The 23,878-nt window shown below is 38.5% G+C and overlaps 1 protein-coding gene across 1 annotated transcript in view; it reads right to left on the bottom strand.

Moving 5' to 3' along the window:
• Positions 1-23,878, bottom strand: part of THBS2 (thrombospondin 2) — a 52,105-nt gene that overhangs the window by 13,424 nt on the left and 14,803 nt on the right. Inside the window, exons 6-18 of the mRNA XM_078383171.1 lie at positions 23,528-23,671; positions 21,409-21,505; positions 20,554-20,724; positions 19,996-20,172; positions 18,102-18,275; positions 16,764-16,891; positions 16,495-16,647; positions 14,047-14,265; positions 13,281-13,388; positions 11,404-11,563; positions 9,078-9,196; positions 5,013-5,247; positions 366-593 (exon numbers count right to left, since the gene is read on the bottom strand). Of these exons, the coding sequence (XP_078239297.1) occupies positions 366-593; positions 5,013-5,247; positions 9,078-9,196; positions 11,404-11,563; positions 13,281-13,388; positions 14,047-14,265; positions 16,495-16,647; positions 16,764-16,891; positions 18,102-18,275; positions 19,996-20,172; positions 20,554-20,724; positions 21,409-21,505; positions 23,528-23,671 (2,113 nt within the window). The remainder of the gene's footprint in view (positions 1-365; positions 594-5,012; positions 5,248-9,077; positions 9,197-11,403; positions 11,564-13,280; positions 13,389-14,046; positions 14,266-16,494; positions 16,648-16,763; positions 16,892-18,101; positions 18,276-19,995; positions 20,173-20,553; positions 20,725-21,408; positions 21,506-23,527; positions 23,672-23,878) is intronic.

Here is a 23,878-nt window from a genome sequence, read left to right as displayed (position 1 = left end):
AATAGTTCTGTAAGAACACTACCCAATAATAATAAAAATGTCCTACAGGACATTCAAAACCAGTTTACAAAACAGCAAAAGAAATTGCTATTCAAAGCAAAAATGAAAACTTGCAAGGCTAGGACAGATGTGGGAAAAGTTAACTTTTTGGATGACAACATCCAGAAATACAGCCAGCATGGCTATTCTGGTTGTGAGATTCTGTGAGTTTTAGTATTTAAAAAAGGTAACTTTCCCCATCTCTGGTTAGAATGCAACAGAAGACCTTGTGAGTACGTCTCTTAACTAGGGATATAGCCTAGGATTCTACATGTATAGGACTCAGGAGGCGTCTGCTGAAGAATTCAGATTGTTCCAATACTTACCCACAGCAATGCCAGGATCAGAGTTAGCTGTTTGTACCAGTTCTTTGCCCTGATGGCGAATAACCCAATTTGGGTCAATCTGAGCTGTTCCTTTAGGATCCAGGGGGACCATCTGGAACTTTCTAAAATCAGTTTCACTAATGGCATCATTTTCAGGACACACATCATAAATATCTGGAACTTTGTCATTATCAAAATCATCTTTGCAGATGTCACCACGACCATCACCTATTATGTGACAATTAGAGAAAAAATACAGAACACAATACTGTTTATGTTCATTCAGCTTCTTTTCTCAGAAGGACAAAGAATTATAAAAATGCTCAGTATATACACAATATAAACACTGAAAATTAAGCAGCTATAGTACCATTTCAAGAAATGACTATCCATTAAACAATAACTATTGTACTGTATTCCAATGAAACTGTTGTGCAATCTTGGAGCACTTTACTAAGCGTTAGTGGCTGAAGCTACAGGGCATTAGAGTGTAATCCTAGAGACACAAATAAGGCTGATCAATTAAGAGGCCCTTCATAGTCTCAACTATCACCCAATATTACAATTGGAAAAGATTTTGGAAGTCATCTTGTCAATCCTCTGCTCAGTGTACAATCTATAGTGCAGAATGTTACTTCAGCATACTTGACTGATGCCTATCTGCCCTCTGCTTAAATACTATAGCAATGGAAAGTTCTTACTGTTTTCCAATAGAGTGGTACATTCCTTTTTGCATGTTGTGATGCAGCTCCAAATACTAGCTGCAGTCTTCTGAAAGTGTTTGGTTAACGTTTTGCAGAAGAATGCAATTAAATAATGAACCTGTTTCAGTCACGCGTCTTGATTCAAATCATTATTTTTAAGAAGGCAATTAAGTGCATGTTGTTCACTGATAATATCACTTTTGCATGGTACATTGTTGCAGGTACAAATGCCAATAATGTACTGAGCGAAAATGATCAGATCCGAATGTCATAAGAACTTTCATACCTTTGCGAGTCACACTGGGTTGTGACTTACAACACCACTGGATGGTGCTGTGACAAGAAATGTTGTACCTTGAGAGTTTTAAGATCTCTGTGCAAATTTTGAAAATATAGGACAAGCCCTTATAGGCTGGACCTGGGGAGTGGCCCAAAAGGGTTTCAATTTCCCAATGGCATTCCCAACGGCTTCCCAATGAGATGATTGCCTAACTCATTAATTAACTGAGCAGAATGTTAGGTCAGATACCTGAGAGTTTATTACTGCAGTATCTCAATTGCATGCAGATTGGGATCAATTACTATGGAAGGAAGGTTTCTTCATATCCCAACAAACCCTAAGTGCAACAGAACTTGATATTAATAAGGCGTTTCAGAATGTTGATTCCATTTTATCTCTGTATGATCAGATGCCTTCAGCAATATTCTGTCATGAATATTTAGGATTATGACCTGCATATTTTGTCACATCTGTATCAAATGAGTGAAGAAGGCATTGCAGGCTTTATTTATGGAGAAAATAGTTTACCTTGCAAAAATAGCAGTGATGAACTAAATATTTTTTCCTAAACCTTGGAATATGGCTACAATGAAGTCTCAGTGCTACTCTTGTCCTCTGAAGATGCCGGCCACAGAGACTGACTAAACGTTAGGAAGAACAACCTTCAGAACATGGCCAAAGAGCCCAAAAAACTCGCAACAGCCAAGTCTCAGTTGATTAATACATTATTTATCTATTTGAATGAACAGTCCTAGTATAGAGAAGCCTTACTAGTGGAATTAGAGTAAACTCATTGACAGCTGCTTCTCACTATAATAGCTATAATATTTTGGGATAAAAGGTATATAAACAGAAGAACAGTAGATATTACAGTAGATGTCAAAGGTCACTAAAATGCCATCAATGTCTCTTGAATTCAGGGACTGAAAATTTGCAAATTACTCCCCATTAGTTCACAATGGCCAAAATCTTGTTGCTTCGCATAGGAAATAGCACAAGAGTAGGTCTAATGAATAAACTGAGATGTAGTGAGCCATATCCTGTCTAAGTTCCATTGATCCAAATAGATCTACAGTACTTTAACTACAACTTCCTATTCTAAAGTAAATTGAAGTTGGTAGGTCCATTTGAATCAATAAAACATATGGAGGTGTTGATTTGGTAAAACATTTATTCATTGGGTCTACTCTAGTACGATTTACTGTGGTACACAATTTAAATAAACTCACCCACAAACCATCTACCACATTTTTCCAAACTGTTCAGTTTGTGTGAGAAGTAACATCCATATATGGGTTCCTTGTCTCCCATCAGTTTCTGATATTCCACGAGGTATTTCCAATGTATTTCTCAACTAATTATTTCAGCCAAAGGGGGGCTTGAAATATTTTAAAATGAAAAGCTTAAAGTAGAATTCTCAGCCTGTTTTTTACCACTAACTATAATTTTCTCCCTTCCTATTATGAGTTGACATTAATGTATCTAATCAACAGAGAACCATATCGCATGTTTCAGAAGCATGTCCTTTTAAAACTGTGTCTACCACTTTAAACTTCAATAACTGACTTTTTGTGCAACAGCCAAGTTAAAACACACATACACAATAACCACACACAGAGATCATGAAAACCCTTGAAAGGCATCCCAATGCTTTCTACAGTTCATCTTTTGGAGTGGGGGGGGGGGGAAATGGTTCCACATTCTTCTCACTAGCTGCCTGGCTGGTAGCCAAGATGAGCTCCAAATTCTGATCAGCTGTATGCTCCTGGATGTGTTTGTCTTAACATGTAAGTGGGAAATGTGTGTTCTTATTTTATTCCCTTTTCCAACTTCAAAGAAGCAATTTTGTTGCCCAAATGAGGTTCTAATTACTCAGTGCACATGTTCTTCAAATTCCCTATAGTGCTAATTGCTGCTGTCATGACTGCTTCACTTTTAAGAAATTTAGAAAAGCATCTGTCTACAAGGTAGTTTTTCAGGCTGCAGAAGAGAACTATCATTCAATTTTGTTCTTTGATGGGATCCTAACAATCTGAACCTTAACAAAGGAGGCATAAACAACACAGATTATCCAGTGGGTATCTGTCAAGCTACTCAAAAACCTGGGAAGAACTAATACTCCAGCTACACCATGTGATTGGAATCACATGGGCAGAATAGATATATAACTAGAATCACATGAATACCATTCTAGTGTGCCAGATTGAGAGCCAATGTCTTCAGCATCAGACTACATCAAGGAGACTCAGACTCAGCTTTCTCATTTAACCATGATGGACAACAGATGACACTGATTTAGCACAAGAGTGGCAAAGTGTGGGTCAGAGGATGTATGTTGTCCAAACAGTGCTCCAAGGGCCCCTTATGCTGAAAACAACATTCTTGATTTTCAAATGGTCAAGCATGCTCCCTTCAAAGGCGGGGTAGAAGTAATCATTTATAGGCTGTTTCAGATTCCTAGACCTGTTTTAGGCTCACAATAGCTTTTTTTAAAAAAACTGGAGTAGCCTCCAGAGGTACAGGGAAAAGGGGAAATCACTCCCAGGTCTTTGAAAGTTGCCCATCCCTGGTTCCGTGGGACAAAAATAGAGTAAAATAAAATGTTACTCAGTAGGCTAAAATTTTACTGTTCTGGACCAACTAATCTGGGGATTGGCCTTCTTGCTTTTTGAACTTCAGCTTCTAAATCCATCTAACATTATTTATTCAGATAGCTACAGTCAAGATAGCTACATGAAATTTCCAGTAAAAGGCTGCATTTGGGTATCCCTTTGATGCAAGTCTGAGTGATCCCAAATATACTCCCTCACTTTTGTAATTCTTCTCATTAACCATTAAGTTTCCTTCCTTTTCTCCACAAAACAAGAGTGAACAGCCTTTGGACTGCGAGATGTTCTGCCCATGATTCCCATCCACCCCGCCCATCATGACCAATTGCAAGGAAGTATGGGAAATGTAGTCCAAAAACATATCAAGGCAAATGCTCCTTATGCCATGAGGCTATCCCATAAACAGTCTGTGTGGTTTTCTAAAAAATTAATTGTCATTGGTCTATAAGATACTGGTATAATCTGAGCATAACTTGACAATCTGTTGAATCATTTCTGTCATGCTTAATTATATCCAGAATATTCAGCCAACAGGAGATGCTGCAACATGAGTGTTAAAAGATTTCAGGTCACCTTGAGAAAGAGACTATGCAAAATGAGTCAAATTCATGAAAAAAGAGTGTGCTATAAATCTAGTCTATCTAGTAATCACATTTATGAATCCTACAATGCTAGAAACTGCATATAGCACCTAAAATGAGTCAATAGCAATGGACACATAAAATAGATTGATCTGTAACATAAACAGGTAAGATTGGCTGGTTTTTTTGACACACATGCTCAGCTTAAATTTAACAAAGAGTGGGCAAAGTGAGGCCCCCAGATGCCACCGTACCATAACTCCCATCAGATCAACTCAGCATATCTATTTATAAGGAATGCTGGAACACTTTTTCTAATCCTAATTTAGGGAATATTCTTCATATTTTGTTTGTATCTTGCCCGAGAAGCCACTAGAAATAATTATATTAATGGCTTACATATGGAAAACAAGATAAGGAGGTGGCATCTGTTCATTTTCTCCAGCAAACTTTGTGATTATGGAGTAGCCTACCATCAGAATCCTTCTGGTCAGGATTGAACGTGAGGCGACAATTGTCCCTGTCATCTGGAATACCATCATTGTCATCATCAGGATCACAAGCATCCCCTTTACCATCCTTGTCATGGTCAGCCTGATTGGCGTTGGAAACGTACGGACAATTATCTTTGTTATTCTGGTGACCATCATCATCTATGTCCTCGTTGTTGTCACACTGGTCACCAACCAGGTCATTATCCACATCATGCTAAAAGCGTAAAAAGGTGGAATTATTTTCCAGTGTTAATCCTTCAAATGATAAAAAATTTACATTACAGTAATGCATTTCAGATATTTTAGAAATCAGGACGTTATTTGAAACACGTATAAGAAGAATAAGACCGTGAAAATTAGATTTTGAATCATGGTGCTTACTTCAATTGCTTAATTATGTTTCATTCATGAAAAGATGAAGTTTCAGTGTCCGACATCTACTTTTAAAATAAATACAACTGGTGCAACTACAGTGCTATGAGAAACTGATTAGCATGCTGCAAGAAATATATCAATTGGGAAAATGACAAGCACTCCTGTGGCCAGCCACAGAGAAGGCTGTCCATCATGCCTTTGTTCTATTAGTTCCTACTTAGCTCTGTATCAGATATCATTCCATGCCCAAAAAGCAAGTGAATCAAGCATTTAAGAGGAAGTGATCTGTACTTCTCCTGATGGATTGCTGTTCTCAACTAACTTCCTTACAAGCAGGAGGAAGACTGGAATCAGAGATACAAAATGGGGAAGCATGTTAAAGCTATTATTACCCTGACATAGGCTAAAGCAGGTGGTGGGTGACTTTGTTGGGGCTCAAAGCCATGTTTCAGATTGGCTGGCAGCTCAGGAGCTGCCATGGGGCAAGGCTGAAATGAGAATGGACGTGGCCTAAGGAACTAATTAACTTTTAAAATTATTTTTATTTAACAATACAGTTTATTAATTTAATAAAATATTATATTTATTTATTTAGATACAACAAATTTCTATGACATTTCACATTTTCTCTGCAACCTACAATTGAACCTATAAGCAAGTTCAAACCTGTTTATGATTACTCATAAACACCTCACTAGATTAAACATTATGTTTGAACATAAACATGTTCAAACCCACCCATAAGCTCAAAGTTAGGTTGCAGAAAAAAATATGACATGTCACAGAAATCCTCTCCCTAATAATAAATATCAAGAATTCACTGCCACAAACATAGACACTTATATCCTGACAAATTCCCCTAATTCCCCTAGTGGTCGAAAATCTTTTCTTTTTTTGGGCAGGGAGTTCTGAGGACTGCCTGCATAGTATATGTAGTAAAATGGAAGACTAGTACTCAAGAGACGTTCATTGAAATCCCCATAAGGACATGGAAAACACACTGGAGATGTGGAACTGGTAAGACCACTCTTTAAATATCTCACACATCTTGAAAGCCCTATAAAAGTTGCTATAAGTAGGGTGCAACTTGATAGCACATACCAAAGAAAGGGGCTCCCAGAGGCCCCAAACATGGCAAAATTGCCCCTTAGTTCCCTTAAAGGGCACAAATGAACATATATTAATATGGTGGATGTTGTGGGCTGGGAGCCCACATGTAGGTAAAGGAGGGAGCACTTGTGGCTCATGGGCTACTGTTTACCCATCTCTAGCCTAAAAGCAAACCTAGAGTTGTGAAGTGTGCCTCTACATCTTCAGGGAAGTTTTGGAAATACTACTCTTATTGACTTTTTATGTCATTGAACCCCATTGTCAAGTCCTTGTCACCCACCTCCAGCACTTTCCACATGCCTGAAATGGGGAGCCTTATCTAGACAAGGAAACACCTGGATTGGTTTCACAGGGTTCTGAAGCACATGGAGAGACTCCTTGCATAGTGCACACTACTTGGCTTACACTTCCTCTCTACCCTCAACACAGGAAATAGGTATCTGAATGAAGGGGAGGAGCTAATGAATGCAACCCTCTTCTATTCCTCTCACACAATGGCAACCATGTGAAGAGAGAACGTACAAAGTGGGCTACTGGCTTACACTGATTATTGTTCTAGTTCCTGGAAAAAACAAAGGCTGGCTAACCCCAAAAAATCAAACTAAAGATAGCTAGACATTTTCAAACATCTTTCATTTCTACTATTATTTCCAACAAAAAGTTTCTAAATATAGCCTAACTCAGGCAGTGAAGCTTTAGTGCAGCTCCTGGTTATAATGTAAACATCCAGCATTTGCTCTACAGAAGCAGTTGAGACAATGGGAAGGTGAAAATATGATGTTGCCATTTTAATGAAGAGAAATGTCCTGGTCCCAACAGATCCCCTTTCCAGTCTTAAGTCCTTTCCAGTCTTAAGTCCCTTTATAACATTTGGCAGATAAGAAAATCAGGAGCTAGCTTGTGAAAAACATCTTTGGCCAGGCAACATTCTTAAAATATGAGCTACTGCTATTGATTTCCATGGTGTCTAGTATTTTCATAACCACAGAGAAGGAAACAGCAATGATTTTGTGCAAATTTTGAATTCCAAACTATTCACGCAAATCAAAGGCAAGTATTTCATGCTGCAACTTTCAAAAATGGGGGAACTGGGCTTAAAAAACACAACAACTTGGGCATTTAATTAACATGAAACAATATAGTTTGCCATTAATATTTGCTTTTAATGCAATCATGCATCATATTACTAAAATTCTATGTAAACTAGGTGATATATAATATTTGCCAGATTGAATTATGAATACATAAAACACAGTACTGTTATAATGGAAGGCTGGAAAGCCCCATGTGTTCTAGAACTTATGTTCCTAATTTTAAAATGCCTGGTGGGCCAAATAAAAAAGCACATATTCATGCAGGCACACACATATGCTCTCCCACACTTTGTGCCACTTATATGCATAGAAATATAGCATGAATGTTAACCCAACTCCCATTACGCGCACACACACACACCAATGCTAAGAATCTGTTTATATGAACTCTATGGAAAGCAAACTGCATCATTCACTTTTTGCGATGAATATTTTAGTTCCCTGAATAACTATAAAATGAGCCTCCCTTGTTTGTCTCCAAAGGGTGTCCCTACAATTAAGCAGGATAGGATACTCTGTCTCATGAATTTTGCCTCAACAGATTTTACAGTACCAAAGATGGTAGGATCTGACTCAAGGGCAAATGAAGCAACCATTTGACTGAACATCTGGGTCTAGTCAATGGATAGATGGGAAATTGCATGGGAACATATGTAGCCCATTTTGAATTTCACGATGGAAGAAAGCTCATCTATAAATAAATTAAATAAATATTTCTGATGGCTTGGTTTATTATTATTATATCATTTCTGCCACAGGAAATTCCATTTGGACTTTTTGTCACCCATTCCTAACCCCCTCTTCATGATGCTGACCAAACAGAAAGCACAAACCAATTTTCAAATCTCTAGTTATAAAATACCAAATGCCATTTCTCCTTCGACATCACTGAAACTAGTGACCAAAGAAAGTACAAAGTAGAACTCTTATCAGAAACATGGCTATCTAATCTTGTTAGTCTTAACCACTCAGAGATAATTCACACGTGCAAGTATCTCACCAAAAAAAAGAGACATATCTCAGCTCAAAATGAAAAGTGGAAAGCACAGCAATGTGTAATTTCCATCTGTGGTGCTAGATGTATGATAGCTTTTTCATTCATACTGGTCATCACTTCAGGCAGAAATTATTGAATGGCAAACATGTACAAGTGAACACACTCTCAAGTGGGAATAGTTCCTAAAAAAGAAGCCTTCATTTGCATGCAGTGAGTGGAATGAGTTAGATATTATCTTCCCAACAATGGAATAGTCTTCCCCTGACAAACAGTTATGCATTTGTGCCTTTCAAAGAGCATCATGCACTGTTGAAGCATCCTTGATAGTGAGCAAAAGTACTGTTTCTCCACAAATCCTGAACTGCATAGTAATCTATGGCATCTCTACAGTGAATAAAGACAGAATTTTTTAAAGTCATTCCTAAGTGGTTTTATTCAACCCCAATAAAGAAGCACCAGGCCATTTACCTGGTCAGGATTGTGTACTAATGGGCAGTTATCACAGTGATCGCCAACTCCATCCCCATCTGTGTCTGTCTGTTCAGTGTTGTAGACATATGGACAGTTATCTCGTGCATTGAAAACATCTGCCAGAATTAAAATGAAAACAGTGCAAATAAAATCATACATTCATATTACATGGAACAACATTCAGTTTTCAAGAACTAGAACTAGTTATAAGCAGGGCATATTTCAGTTTTATTATCATGGAATTCCAATAAGGAAAATCAGGGAAGGAGAGCCACTGAGTCTCATGGCCATTTTGGGACTGAAATCTGGGCCTCATCAAGGCAGTGGCATGAAGCACACAGAACGTCTTGAACATACAGTACTGTTGTGTTTTCCTGTGCCTGTTAAGTTAGGAAGGCTTGGCAGGACAAGTCTTCCCATAACTGAATCCACATTTCAGAGGTTACAAATACTAGATAGTCGGCGGGCTGTCTGTCTAGCTTCACATTGGTTAAATGCCTTTAGGATGACACATCAAAGTGAGTTGTCCCAGTTTATCTCTTATTTTCTGCTGGATTCCTTACCACAAAAACAGCTGCATGAACATATAGCAAAAATTGCAGGTCAAGAACATTTGCCTGTTATTTTGTGGCAAATTTATTATCTATCTACGCCCATGTTGGTTGTTGATATTACTAAACTATTGAGAATCCAAAAACATGGTGATACTGCAAATAACAATCAGACCTACCAGTACTTCCTCTGCCTTCTGCACATTCAAGATATAAGCCATTCTTTTTGAAATGCATTACAAAATCTCCTGAACTGACCTGAGTTATATGGTGTCCAGTTTCTGATTTCAATTATCTTTGGATCAATAATGTGTGCGTGTATTAGTTTTTTTAAAGATATGCATTTAATTTTTATTATTAAATTAGAATGAAACATGATAACAATTTAATTGTCTAGCTGCCTTATTGATTTAGAAAATATTAAATGTAAATGCCTTTAAAAATAACCTTGAGTGTTGATATAAATGTTATGCTATGGAAAACCTTCAAAAGTTTAAAGATTCTCCTGATAGACAGATCTAACATTTCACGTATTTATTGAATCATATTTCCCTTAGTACTGAAAACTAAGGATTGAACTGCCAGGAAATATTCCAGCAACATTTTTGGGATATAGAGGCTTCTGCTTCTAAATCCTGCCAAAACCCACAATGCTAGAGTCACTGCAAAAACACCAAAGATGTTTGGGTTGGTAGATTTTTGAGCACTGGGCTACTGTTCAGGTCTATTTTGCCAGTTTAATAACCTTAAATATCACTATTGGGTTCTTTCCTCTCTCCCAGAGCCAGAAATGTAATTTGGGATCTTTGTTATTCCACCATCCAGAATACTTTTTTCCTCTTCTCCCAAGGCATTTTGGCAAGCATTTTGGGTGAAGACATTTGATTTAGCTGGCACATCAAGTGTAGTTCTCCATGTAGGGATATTATGCATGAATATTTCATGGTATTATACTCTTTTACTTCTTCTGAGCTGCCCAGAGAACACATATTTGGGTGGCCTAGATAAATGCAGTAAATTATATACATACATGGCTATTGCTAGACCATAATATTTATATTCTTCATTAAACTAACATATCAAATGAACAGGGCATTCTTAAAAAGTGCTTCTCCAAGTTATGAGCTTTTGCCCATTGGGAGGTGTACAATGGGTTGACTGGTTTTATGGTTAAAATGAATGGAATTTATCATATTATTGATCATATTATTTTCTAAGCCAATATTATTTTACGATGATTTGGAAGTTTTATTTTGCTATTTGTTAGCCACCTAAGGCAAGCATACAAGGCAAGCATACAAAATTAAAAGCACAGTCCTATTTTTATATCCCATTCATGTTAATAGAAATTATTTAACTCTGTGCTTCTACCTTCCTTAGAAATACATACATTTAAGTACTTAGCACCTTAGAAGGATTTAATACAGATTGTTGAGATGTCGATGTATAGCAAGAGGGAGCAGTGGTCATAAAATGTGCTTCATGGAAATGAGCCTGAAAAAAATATGTTAGACTGGTCAAGTTTCAATCTGTTTCCAGAATACTAAATTCTGCAAACAATTGACATGTGTGAACAGACTTGTTGTTTGTACCACTTGCTGGATTGGGAACAAAGGCCATCAATGTATGGATGTTTTAAAGCAGGACCTAGCATGGGTGGGGCCAGAATTGCTCATGAGGAAGAAAGCTTGACAGGGAGCAGTAGCTTATTCAGGACCAGTTTTACAAAGAGGAATAAAAGCAGAAGAAAATGAGAATAAATGAAAGTGTACCATCTCCGTCAATATCCACCGCACACGCGTCACCTTCTCCATTATTATCAGTGTCAATCTGAGCAGGATTATGCACGTAAGGACAATTATCACATCGATCACCAACCTCATCCTTGTCATAATCAAATTGACGGGGATTAAAAAGAAGGGGACAGTTGTCCTAGAAAGATAAAGAATATTAAAGAGAAAATGCATTGGCACAGCTCAGAGACTACTATCTTTCCAGTAAAAATCTTCCCTTTGCATACATTAAATATAATTAAGAACAAATATTCCCAATGGTATGAGGAAGAGCCTGCAGCTCATGGCTCAAGTCACTTATCATTTATCGACAACATTTCTCTGTGATTTTTGCAGGTAGGAAGTAAATATGAACAAATAATAATTTTTATATTCCAACAACACAATATAAAACCCACACATCCTGGACAGTTAAATATAATGGGGACTACCTGAGAGTAAATTATTTCAGCTTCAAATATTTCCCCAGGTGGATACTAAACAGTGCAAGTTAATAAAGCAGCTGTAAAATTAGATGAGACTTTGTTCTCTGAACACTTTGTTGGCTTGCAATGCAGAGCATATAAAGTTAGGAACATCTGTATATGCACAGCTCAGAGAAGTTACTCTTTAGACTGCAGCTCCTCGGATTCCCCAATCAACAGAGACAAAAGTCATGCTGGCTGGAAAAATTTGGGAAATGTAGTAAAAAAATTAAAAGAGTGTTGCTCAGTTCTACTAAATAACAGTGCAGCAGTTGAAGCTATACAGTTTACAGCAGTGATGTCCTTCTATGCAGCTCAGACAAATCAGGACATTTGTTGTTTAGTCGTTAAGTCGTGTCCATGGACCAGAGAACGCCAGGCCTTCCTGTCTTCCACTGCCTCCAGGAGTTGGGTCAAATTCATGTTGGTAGCTTCAGTGGCACTGTCCAACCATCTCATCCTCCGTCGTCCCCTTCTCCTCTTCTCTTCACTCTTTCCCAACATCAGGGTCTTTTCCAGGGAGTCTTCTCTTCTCATGAGATGGCCAAAGTATTGGAGCCTCAGCTTCAGGATCTGTCCTTCCAGTGAGCACTCAGGGTTGATTTCCTTCAAAATGAATAGGTTTGTTCTCCTTGCAGTCCAGGGGACTCTCAAGAGTCTCCTCCAGCACCACAATTCAAAAGCATCAATTCTTTGGATGACTACTGGGAAAACCATAGCTTTGACTATGCATACTTTTGTTGACAAGGTGATATCTCTGCTTTTTAAGATGCTGTCAAGGTTTGTCATTGCTTTCCTCCCAAGAAGGAGGCGTCTTTTAATTTTGTGGCTGCTGTCCCCATCTGCAGTGATCATGGAGCCCAAGAAAGTAAAATCTGTTACTGCTTGCATATCTTCCCTTTCTATTTGCCAGGAGGTGATGGAGCCAGTAGCCATGATCTTCGTTTTCTTTAATGTTGAGCTTCAGACCATTTTTTGTGCTCTCCTCTTTCACCCTCATTAAGAAGTTATTTAATTTCTCCTCACTTTCTGCCATCAGAGTGGTATCATCTGCATATCTGCAGTTGGTATTCCTTCCGGAAGTCTTAATTTTGGCTTGGTATTCCTCCATCAGCCTTTTGCATGATGTAATCTGCATATACGTTGAATAAGCAGGGAGACAATATACAGCCTTGTCGTACTCCTTTCCCAATTTTGAACCAATCAGTTGTTCCATAGCCAGTTCTAACTATTGCTTCCTGTGCCGCACATAGATTTCTCAGGAGATAGATAAGGTGGTCAGGCACTAATCAGGACATTGGAAAGATATTAACAACTTCAAGGTGATGGCCATTTTGATTTTTTTCTGAAAATAAAAAGATGGTGGCTTAATGAAGATAAAATAGAGCTTACTTTATCATCTTCCACACCATCATTGTCATCATCTTCATCACAGGCATCACCTTTTCCATCCTTATCAAAGTCTTCTTGTCCAGAATTAGGCAGAAGAGGACAGTTGTCCTGTAAATACAAAAAGAAAGTGTCATGACTGATACATGCCTCCATTTTGCATATTAAGTATATGAACATTAATTAAAGTTTGTTCCCCAGCAGACTACAAAATAAACCACCAAGCAATTCAAAATAGAAATTCTAACAATATTCCTAGGGAAATTAAAATTTATTTATTTATTTATTTTTTTATTTTTTTATTTATTTATTTATTTATTTATTTATTTATTTATTTATTTATTTATTTATTTATTTATTGTATTTATATCCCACCTATCTAGTCAATTATGACCACTCTAGGCGGGTTACATCATAAAATACATGAATATATAAACAGCTACAACATATTTGTATTCAATAAATTCTCATGCCTGTTAAGGTGGTAACAGAAAGCAAGCTTTGGTTAAATTACACTATACTTTTAGACTAAAATGATAACTAATTATAGTTATTTATAATAACTACTACTGCTGCTGAACAACTACTACTACTTTTATCATTACTCCTACTCCTACGTGCCACCAAGTTGCTACTAATACAGTCTTCTAATAATCTCCATTAAAATGTAAATAGCAACCTTGGGTTCTTTTTAAGGAGAAACATGGTATAAAAATATTTTAAATAAGTAACTAACTAACTAAATAAATTCTATACCCCTCTTACTTACCTTTATGCAATGATAAGTAGCATTGGAAGCACAGACCAGGTTATTATTGGGCCATCCATCCAGATCAGAATCTTCACCACAAATGAACCCATCACCAGCATAGCCAGTCCTACACTCACACTTGTACATGGGATCACTGAAATGCCCCAAGTAGATGCACTCTGCTGACCTGTGGCAGTTATGTGTTTTGTCTTTGCAAGGGTTGGCAGGTTCACATACCTGAAAAGGAGATCATAAGTCATTCAAACCATGCTTAATTGGAAACATACAGGATTGTAGGTGTGGTACAAGATTAATCATTAGAATAATTAAACTATAACACAGGACTACAGTTAAATTGGGAAGGAGAATGCTTTCAATAAATCCCATCTCCCCTAATTTTAAAAATTATATTAAGAGTTGCAAGGAAATTTAGTTGATTGGTATGTCTAGATTTCATAGATTTCTTCTATACAGTATCATAACAATTTACAATGTTTGAAAACAAATACAGTGGTGCCTCACACAACGATGTTAATTGGTTCCAAAAAAATCAACGTTGTGTGAAACATCGTTCTGTGAAACACCATTTCCCATAGGAATGCATTGAAAACCGGTTAATCCGTTCCAGTTGGAACAGATTGCCGTCTTTAAGTGAAAAAACCCATAGGAAACATCGTTGAGTGAAACAATGTTTCCTCCATTGGAATGTATTGAAGCCAACTCAATACATTTCAATGGCTTTGCGAAGTCCTTTTTCACTCCTGTAAAAGTGCCTTACAATGTTTGGAACAGGTTTTAAATGCTTGCAATCGTTAGCCCACCTCCTGAACCCTATGCAAACTTAATTTGATGTTGTTCTGAGTCGTCCTTAATTTTTGGTGATTTTTTGAATTTTCTCTCATTGTAATATAAAAACAAAAAAGAACAGGGCAATAGACTTTGGGGACTAGGAAAAGCTACATAGTTAAACTACAGCTGCGAAGATAGAAAAAGCTACTTTTTGAACTGCAGTTCCCAGAACACTCAAGAACTAGTTTATGGCCACGTTGACTGGGGTATTGTGGAAATGGTAGCCATAAAAACTAACTTCTCCTACCTCTATACATTTCTGTCTGTGGATGTGAAAATAACAGGGAAAATTTTAGGCAACCAATGAATCATTTCCACACAGTACTAAATAATTCAAAATAAACTTTTCATTTAATTTAGTTGACATGTGAATAAAAAGAGGAAGAAAAGACAATGTGTCTTTCCAGCTGCAGAATCCCACTTTTCAAAGGGCTGGCACAGGGGTAGGTCAACATGATACTGTTTTTTATTGAAATGGCACATGATTATCCAAAATCTCTGACAAATCAAATGGGTAGATAAATGGAAATGTCAACTTCCTGTAAAATTGCTGAGCTCTGGACTGCATATCTTCCAGTTGGTCCCAGATTTAATAAGCTTTGATTTAAAATCTTGGCTTCACAAAATTTCTCTCTCACATCTGCAGACTTCTGGATATCATTAACTAATATAAACTTACTATGAGGCAGAAACATCTAATCCCACCCTTTTCCTTTGCAGCAACTGAAGGATGTAGCACCTAACCAAGAAGTGAGATGCCATTGTTGTAAAAACAGAGAGGCAACCTAATGGTCTGTGATTTCCTTTCAACAAGTGTCAACTGGTGCTTCCTTTTTCAGACTGACAACTTTGCAAGAAGTTTTAATATTAATGAATGTGTTTGCTATTCCAGTAAGAAATGGGAAAAAGAACGCAGGCAGACACATGGCTGTGTCAAATAATTTCACAAAATATATCCATTATATTTGTTACACTGGTTCTTCCAAGAGTGCACTGAGGAGATCCTATTAAACAAGAATCTGTGTCTCTAAGGCTAAACTTAATGTTTTTCCACTAGGCACCTTGTAGCTTGTAGGCAGGCAATGAAGTCATTTTGCCAAACAAAGGACACAGTATGCACATCCTTCTACATATGAATGCCAACTGGACCAGTGGTTTCAAGGGCAGCATCCTCTACAGCCTCTGAGGGCAGCTAGCTAGGTTAAGACATGCAGGATAAGCCAAATGGCCCTCAGATGCAAGGCAAACTGCTGACATACAGCTTTGTCCTTCTGTCCAGCATCACCAATTGCCACCTCCCAATACCTGCTGCCTAAAGACACTGCCATACTCTGCCTAATGGGAGGACTGGCTCTGTTCATGGCCCTTTTAATTTGGTCCTAATTCATTTGTGAGTATTAATATTTCATGTAATTTTTGTTGTTATTTAAAGAAATTACTGACATAAAATTCTAAACCAGTTCAGTTTGATTTGTAATGTCACATACTCTAAATATGTAATTTTACACTTTTCAGTCTCATAGTTCTATAATCTCCAGGACCAATATCTCCACTCCCTTCTGTGCCTCATTTTTGTTCCAGATGTCCACTATAGGCTACAGGTGTCAATACACTTACTTGTTTTTCTGTCTGGGCAGCTTCTAATCCCACCCCATAAGGCTGAGTTCCTTTGTAGCGTGGAGGGCAAGGCAAACAATGGAACCCTGGATTTGTGTTTACACAACGGTGGTTCTGATTCAACCTAAAGCAAACATCTGGCACAACTGTACACTGCCAAAGCAAAAGACAAAGACAAACAAATTACTGAGTTATCTCATTGGGAGGGACAAGTATTTCCATGGGAGAGACTGAAGAACCAGTTCCATGCAAAAGGAAGCTGTGTCTACCTCATCAAGGTCCTCACAGAATGTTCCATTTCCAAGATAACCAGCAGGGCATGCACCACAAGACCAAGACCCATCAGGGTAGCTGTTGCAATCTGCTCCCGGAAAGCAAGGATTTGACAAACATCCATCTGCCAAAAGATAAAAGATGCCATAATTTGGGGCAGGACTAAACTATTCTCCTCAACGGGATAATGCAAAAGGAAAAAGCGAAGGGGGAACAATAGACTGTAGCATTTACATGTGGACATTTTCTTTCCAATATTCTTTGGAGACATAAACAATTGGCTGTATTAACCAATACAAGACAACAGGCAGAATCCTATCAGCAATTGTAGCTTTGTGGCATTCTGGCTTGCCGTTAAACATACTGGAGATGACCACATTGAAATCAACAGTGGTGATAGGTCTGCAAGGAGGTACTGATTACCTGCTTGTGAAACTGGCCAAAAAGACAACAACCGTGCATGCAACAGGCCATTGTACAAGTGGAAAAAAAACACAAAGAGGATTTGGGGTTTATACCTCATACCTGTTTGACAACAGGCCAGCTCCACTATAAAGCCACAGCAGTGAAAGTTAGATACTATGAATCCTAGCTTAGAAGTGACCACTTGAATCTGGTAGCAGCAGTTCTCCATGGCAGGAGTTTCTTAAAAATGCCAAGCACTCTGTCTTGGACCTTTCACAGGCAAATCATGTCATTTCTATTTCAATTTGAATTTGATTTGATTTTTATACTCCACCTCAAAAGACCTCAGGGCAGGGAGTAAACAAGAAGCAATCTGAAAACATTTAAAACCACATGCAGCAATTTAAACTATTTACAGCAGTGGTTCTTAACCTTTGGTTACTCAGGTGTTTTTGGACTGCAACTCCCAGAAGTCTTCACCACCAGCTGTGCTGGCTGGGGTTTCTGGGAGTTGCAGTTCAAAAACACCTGAGTAACCTAAGGTTAAGAACCACTGATTTACAGCCCTCTGAGACTGCATACAATTGTATAATTTTGAACTCCGCAAACTGCTCAAGCCAAGAGCCTTCTGTCCAAAGATTTCAGTGTGGAGCCCGATTTTTTCTTGGTATAAAAACTGATGTGAAATCAGTGCCAATCCGGCTTCCTAAGGCACGGTGTTCCACAACCAGAGTGCCAGGGCAGAGAAGGTTCTCCTCCATGTCTCTGCATAGTTTCTTGCTTCTAGTGGCAGGAAACAGAAAAGGGCCCTTCTGTGTGAGCTATCACAAAGCTATGGCTTCTCCAAAAATATTAGGCTGATCTTGAAGAAAGGCTAGGTATACTACATCTCACATGAAGACTGGCAATATTTGATATCCCATACTCACCAATTGGACAGTCCTGCTTGTTGCACATATCCCGCTGTAAAACATCTCCTGCACACGGCTTTCCGCCATATTGAGGCTCTGGACTGTTACAGAGACGAGATCTTTCACGTATTCCTCCACCACATGTAACTGTGCAAGCAGACCATGGAGACCAAGGGCTCCATCGACCATTGACTAGATAAGCCAGAAAACAAGAAAAATTAGCTCAAACAAAATGGAACAATCAAGTCAATACATCAGCTACCAGAGGATGGTGCTGAAATTGTTCCACTAATTTTATCAACTTCAGTTGATTGCCCAGCTGGAAAAGAAATGAAAGCAGCAGTGGTTCATGCATTTTAATCTCTAAAATAGACCACTGGAACACTCTCTATGTAGGGTTGCAATTGAAATAAGAATGGAAATTCAGCAGGTACAAAATGTAGCAGCCACACTTACTACAGGTGCCAGCAGATATGAACATATTCTCAGTCTTGGAACATCTTAATTGGCTCTCTGCTAGTTTCTATGCACTTCTTCCTTTTCTTTGTCATCTGTTACCATTTCTCCATCCCTATTGAGTAGCCAAGCCACTATTTCTTTTCTATGTCTTTTGCTACACATGCACCTGAAGAACAGTTTTGTTGTTGCTCCTTTTAGTGTCTCTTGCTACTTTCAGCTCATTCTCAGCTTTTGCCTTCCCAACAACATACCTGGAATTATTTTCTACTTGTCTGTATTCTTCCTTTGTGGACTGGCCTTCCTTCCACTTCTGTATTTATTTTGAGATCCACTCTAAGTTTTTTGTAAAGTCATTTTCACCTCTCTTTTTTGCTGTTTCCTCTTTTTTTTCTTGCTGGAATTGTTCATAATTCTGCCTTTAGAATTTCCTTTTTAAGAAACTCCTGCCACGGGGGTTTTCCTTATTATTGTTCTAAGTTCCTTAAAATTGGCTTTCCTTAAATCCAGCATACACATGCAGCTACACTCTGCTTTTGTTTCCTTTGAAACCAAAAACTCAAGTAGAACATGGTCACTTTCACCCAAAGCATCCCTTACTGCTACTTCTTCCACCAAATATATTAGCTAAAATCAAGTCAAGGATAGCTATTTATTTCTGAGCCTCGTGGCACAGTGGTTAAACTGCTGTACTGCAGTCAAAAACTGCGCTCACGACCTGGGGTTCAATCCCAGGTAGTCGGTTCAAGGTTGACTCAGTCTTCTATCCTTCTGAGGTTGGTAAAATGAGTACCCAGTTTGCTGAGGGGGCAATGTGTAGCCTGCATAATTAACTTGTAAACCACCCAGAGAGTGCTTGAAGCACAATGGCGTGGTATATAAGCAGCACACTTTGCTTTTTTGCTTTTTAGTCTGTTCCTCCATTTTTTGTAGGAGGAAATTATCAGCATCACAAGCCAGCTTTATAGATGAGCTCTTTTTTCCAAACCAATACTGTAATGGTTACTCTTCTAGGTAAAAATCCTGAGCTGCACAAGCAGATTTCCCTTCAATAAAAGGATCTCTCAATTCTCTCATCCCAGTTTGAAGCACATTGGCCAAAATCCTGTTGCATAACATAAGCAAATTTATACGTTTCAGTTTGTTCTCCACCTCAGTTCTCCAGGTAGCTCGCAATCCTTGGTGCAGTTACACATGGTCTTCATTTATTTGTACGGAACAAACTTATGAATGTATGTTATGCAATAGGATTTTGGCCTCTGCTTTCATTTCAGATGTGGTTAAAAAAAGATCAGCTGATTAAATAAATAAATAACAAATCAGTAAGGAATAGTTTAGCAGCTATTTGGGGCAGAGCACCAGAAGTGATGTGCTAAAAAGTCTTTTCAGCCTGACAAATGTTGATATCCAAGCTACTGGTTAATTTTACAATGGAGGTTCAGACAAGCAAACTTACTTGGACAAGGAGATCCTTCACATTCTTTGGTTTCACGCCCGCTTCCTTTGCAGCCTTTCCCACCCATCTGTGGTATGGGGGAGTTGCAGAGACGTATACGAGTTATGTTGCCCACTCCACAGGTCACTGAACAGGAAGACCAAGGAGACCAGTGGCTCCAACCACCATCCTGACGTACTGACCAGGGGAAATAAAAATACAAGTCAGCTCAAAGGCTCTAACAGAAGATCCCCTTTGACATCTAGTAATGTGAGTATAACTAAATCATTTATTCCAAATTGTCATAGATGCTACATCTGTCTCTCAGTCTGTGCAATCATCTAGTCAGCCGTTTCTACACAAAGGAGCAGTGAGACACGATCATGTCTCACTACTCCTTTGAACGGCAATTAGCAAGACAGAATTTTGACATGCAATCACAAGGATTCCCATGTGAGTCACACAGAGCAGTATTGTTATCTCCCAGTTCTCCAAAATCTGGAAACAGTTCTTTTGCATGTAAGGTAGGATCCATAGTAAAGGAGGCATTGCAAAAGAAAGCAAAGACACAGCACTTACTGCGGTTGTCACATTTGCCAAGGGAGCAGGTTCTGGTTTGAATGGAAGGGCCTCGGCAAGTGTTACTGGTGACATCACATGAGCGTCCACGCTGCTGGGTGCCAGATCCGCATGTGACAGAGCATTCTGTCCACTCTGACCAGGGAGACCAGCCTTCTTCACTATCATCAGCTACAAAGCAAAAGAATTACAAAGGGGATTAAGGACTCTGCTGTGTCAAGTATTTGTAAGTGAAAGTCTTTTAAATTTTGCAATTCATTTAGCAAGCCAAAAGTATGGACAATCCAAAAACTATCTATTGTGTTATCAGCTCCCTGAAAAAGAGGCAGTTGTTCTTATGCCAATATGCAGTACACAGTACTGGACACAGCCTAGTCATGTTTGTTGCTATTACCTTGCATAACATGAGATCATAGAAAATATAACTTTTCTGGATTGCAACCCAAGACTCCCCCATCCACCATGGATCATGTAACTTATTTAAATTAGAAAAATGAGAATACTTTCTCATTTCTTCTATAAATATCAGTAATCATGGATGATTAAAGCTACTCCAAAGATCTGTAATTTCCTAAGATTGTAAAATATTTTTGGTGTTCTGTTACAGAAACTATGGCTGCCTACTTAAAAAACTAAAATTAACGTTATTCATTAATCCATCATTAAATTCAACATACTAAACTATATAATACACTTGATATTTTTGACACACTACATACTTAAATATGCTATGTTATCTGTCAACAGCATGAGAAGTAAAGGAAGAGGTTGTCATATGACCCAAGCTTCAAGTTATCTCTCTATGGCCTTGCATGCAAGTTTTAAAAATACACTGTCCAAGTAGGTCATACTTACAGTGAGAGCAGACAGGACAGCACTCGCCATCAATAAAAGACGGGCTGACACAATGCACAGGTGGGCATGTAATTTTATTGCACACTGTTTTGGAGTTCTATATGCAAATGAAACAAAACACACCCAATGTTCAAAGTTTGGACAAGCTAGACGTCCCATCATTCAGTAGAACATTCTCCTAAAAGAAATGGGGTGGTCATTGCAGGAATTATGCTGGGATTAAGTAAACTGTTTTTTAGGGACAAAGACACATCACAAGAGGCACACTGTGGAGCTAACTGCAGCTCAGAAAAGTTACTTTTTTGGATTACAACCTGCAGAACTCCTTAGTCAGCATGATGACTCCAAAGCAAAGTTCCAATTATATCTGTTACCTTCACTGGTCTAAAAGTGTTCTCGGTCAGTAAAGAAAGTGGACATGATTGGAACGTGACTTTGCAATGTGTCCACTTTGAAAAATTTGAAAGGAAAGGATTAAAGGCATCAACATTGTCATTTGGGGACTGAGGGAAATGGTGTGGCCCCAGCCTGTGTATGATACAATCTGTAGCATTTAACCAGGGAAAGAGGTTGGCTTAAAGCCTATTCCATTAGCAGAGATGGCAGCAGTTATTGTCACTCTTATAATGGAACTGATAAGTGTGCTTTGGATCACAGCAAATATTTATGGCCATCTCTAAAAGATCACGTCTTCATGGATTGCTGCCTTGTCGTGGTGAAGGGGCTTGAGTAACTCAGAGAAGCTATGGGCTATGCTATGATGGACAGGTCATAGTGGACAGTTCCAGCTAAATGCGATCCACCTAGAGTAGGAATTGGCAAGCCACTCCAGTATCTTTGCCAAGAATACCCCATGAACAGAAAAAAGGCTAAAAGATATGATGCTGAAAGATGGGCCCCTCAGGGCAGAAGGCATCCATCATGTTAATGGGGAAGAGTGGAGGACAAGTACAAGTAACTCCAGATCTAATGAAGTTGTTGGGACAAAGCTGAAAGGACACTCAGCTGTGGACATGCCTGGAAGTGAAAGGAAAGTCCAATGCTGCAAAGAAAAATACTGCATAGGAATCTGGAATGTACGTAAGATCTATGAACCTTGGGAAGCTGGAGGTGGTCAAACAGGAGATGGCAAGAATAAACATCGACATCCTGGGTGTCAGTGAACTAAAGTGACAGGAATGGGCGAATTCAATTCAGACTATTATCATATCTAGTCCAGTGGCCAAGAATCCCGTAGAAGGAATGGAGTAGCCCTCATAGTCAACAAAAGAATGGGAAAAGCTGTAATGGGATATAATCTCAAAAATGATAGAATGATTTCAATACGAATCCAAGGCAGACCTTTTAACATCACAATAATCCAAGTTTATGCACCAACCACCAATGCTGAGGAGACTGAAATTGACCAATTTTATGAAGACTTACAACACCTTCTAGAACTGACACCAAAGAAAGATGTTCTTCTCATTCTAGGGGATTGGAATGCTAAAGTAGGGAGTCAATAGATAAAAGAAACAACAGGTAAATTTGGCCTTGGAGTTCAAAACAAAGCAGGGCAAAGGCTAATAGAGTTTTGTCAAGAGAACAAGCTGGTCATCACAAGCACTCTTTTCCAACAACACAAGAGGCGACTCTACACATGGAAATCACCAGATGGGCAATACCGAAATCAGACTGATTATATTCTCTGAAGCCAAAGATGGAGAAGCTCTATACAAACAGTAATAACAAGACCTGGAGCTGATTGTGGCTCTGATCATCAGCTTCTCATAGCAAAATTCAAGCTTAAACTGAAGAGAGTAGGAAAAACCACTGGGATAGTCAGATACAGTATAACCTAAACCAAATCCCTTATGAATACACAGTGGAAGTGAAGAACAGATTTAAGGAACCTGATTTGGTGGACAGAGTGCCTGGAGAACTTTGGATATAGGCTCGTAACATTGCACAGGAGGCAGCAACAAAAACCATCCCAAAGAAAAGGAAATGCAAGAAAGCAAAGTGGCTGTCCAACGAGGCCTTACAAATAGCAGAGAAGGAAAACAATGAATTATGTGAATAGGGGTGGGAGAAAAGTGTATGATATAAAAATGCAGACATACTTTTATTCATGCCTCACCTGGCAGTGACATTTTGTGCAGCTATCCACAACCCAACGCGAATTATTTGCAAATTCACGGCCATCCTGCCAGCACGCCGACTGGTTCTTGAGTGTTTTGTTGGGGCCAAGCAGTTCTGACACAATTTTCTCATTCACCTCAGTCTGTGCAATGAAAAGGTCAAGAGAGAACCACTGAGCAATTTTACTGTTTTAACTGATGAACAGTCACTTCCCAGCATAAAAACCTGAAGAAGAAGAAGAAGAAGAAGAAGAAGAAGAAGAAGAAGAAGAAGAAGAAGAAGAAGAAGAAGAAGAAGAAGAAGAAGAAGAAGAAGAAGAAGAAGAAGAAGAAGAAGAAGAAGAAACAAC

Source organism: Pogona vitticeps, chromosome 1, assembly GCF_051106095.1.
Source record: "Pogona vitticeps strain Pit_001003342236 chromosome 1, PviZW2.1, whole genome shotgun sequence".
NCBI classification, from domain to species: domain Eukaryota; kingdom Metazoa; phylum Chordata; class Lepidosauria; order Squamata; family Agamidae; genus Pogona; species Pogona vitticeps.
This window is presented reverse-complemented; position numbering and strand designations above follow the sequence as displayed.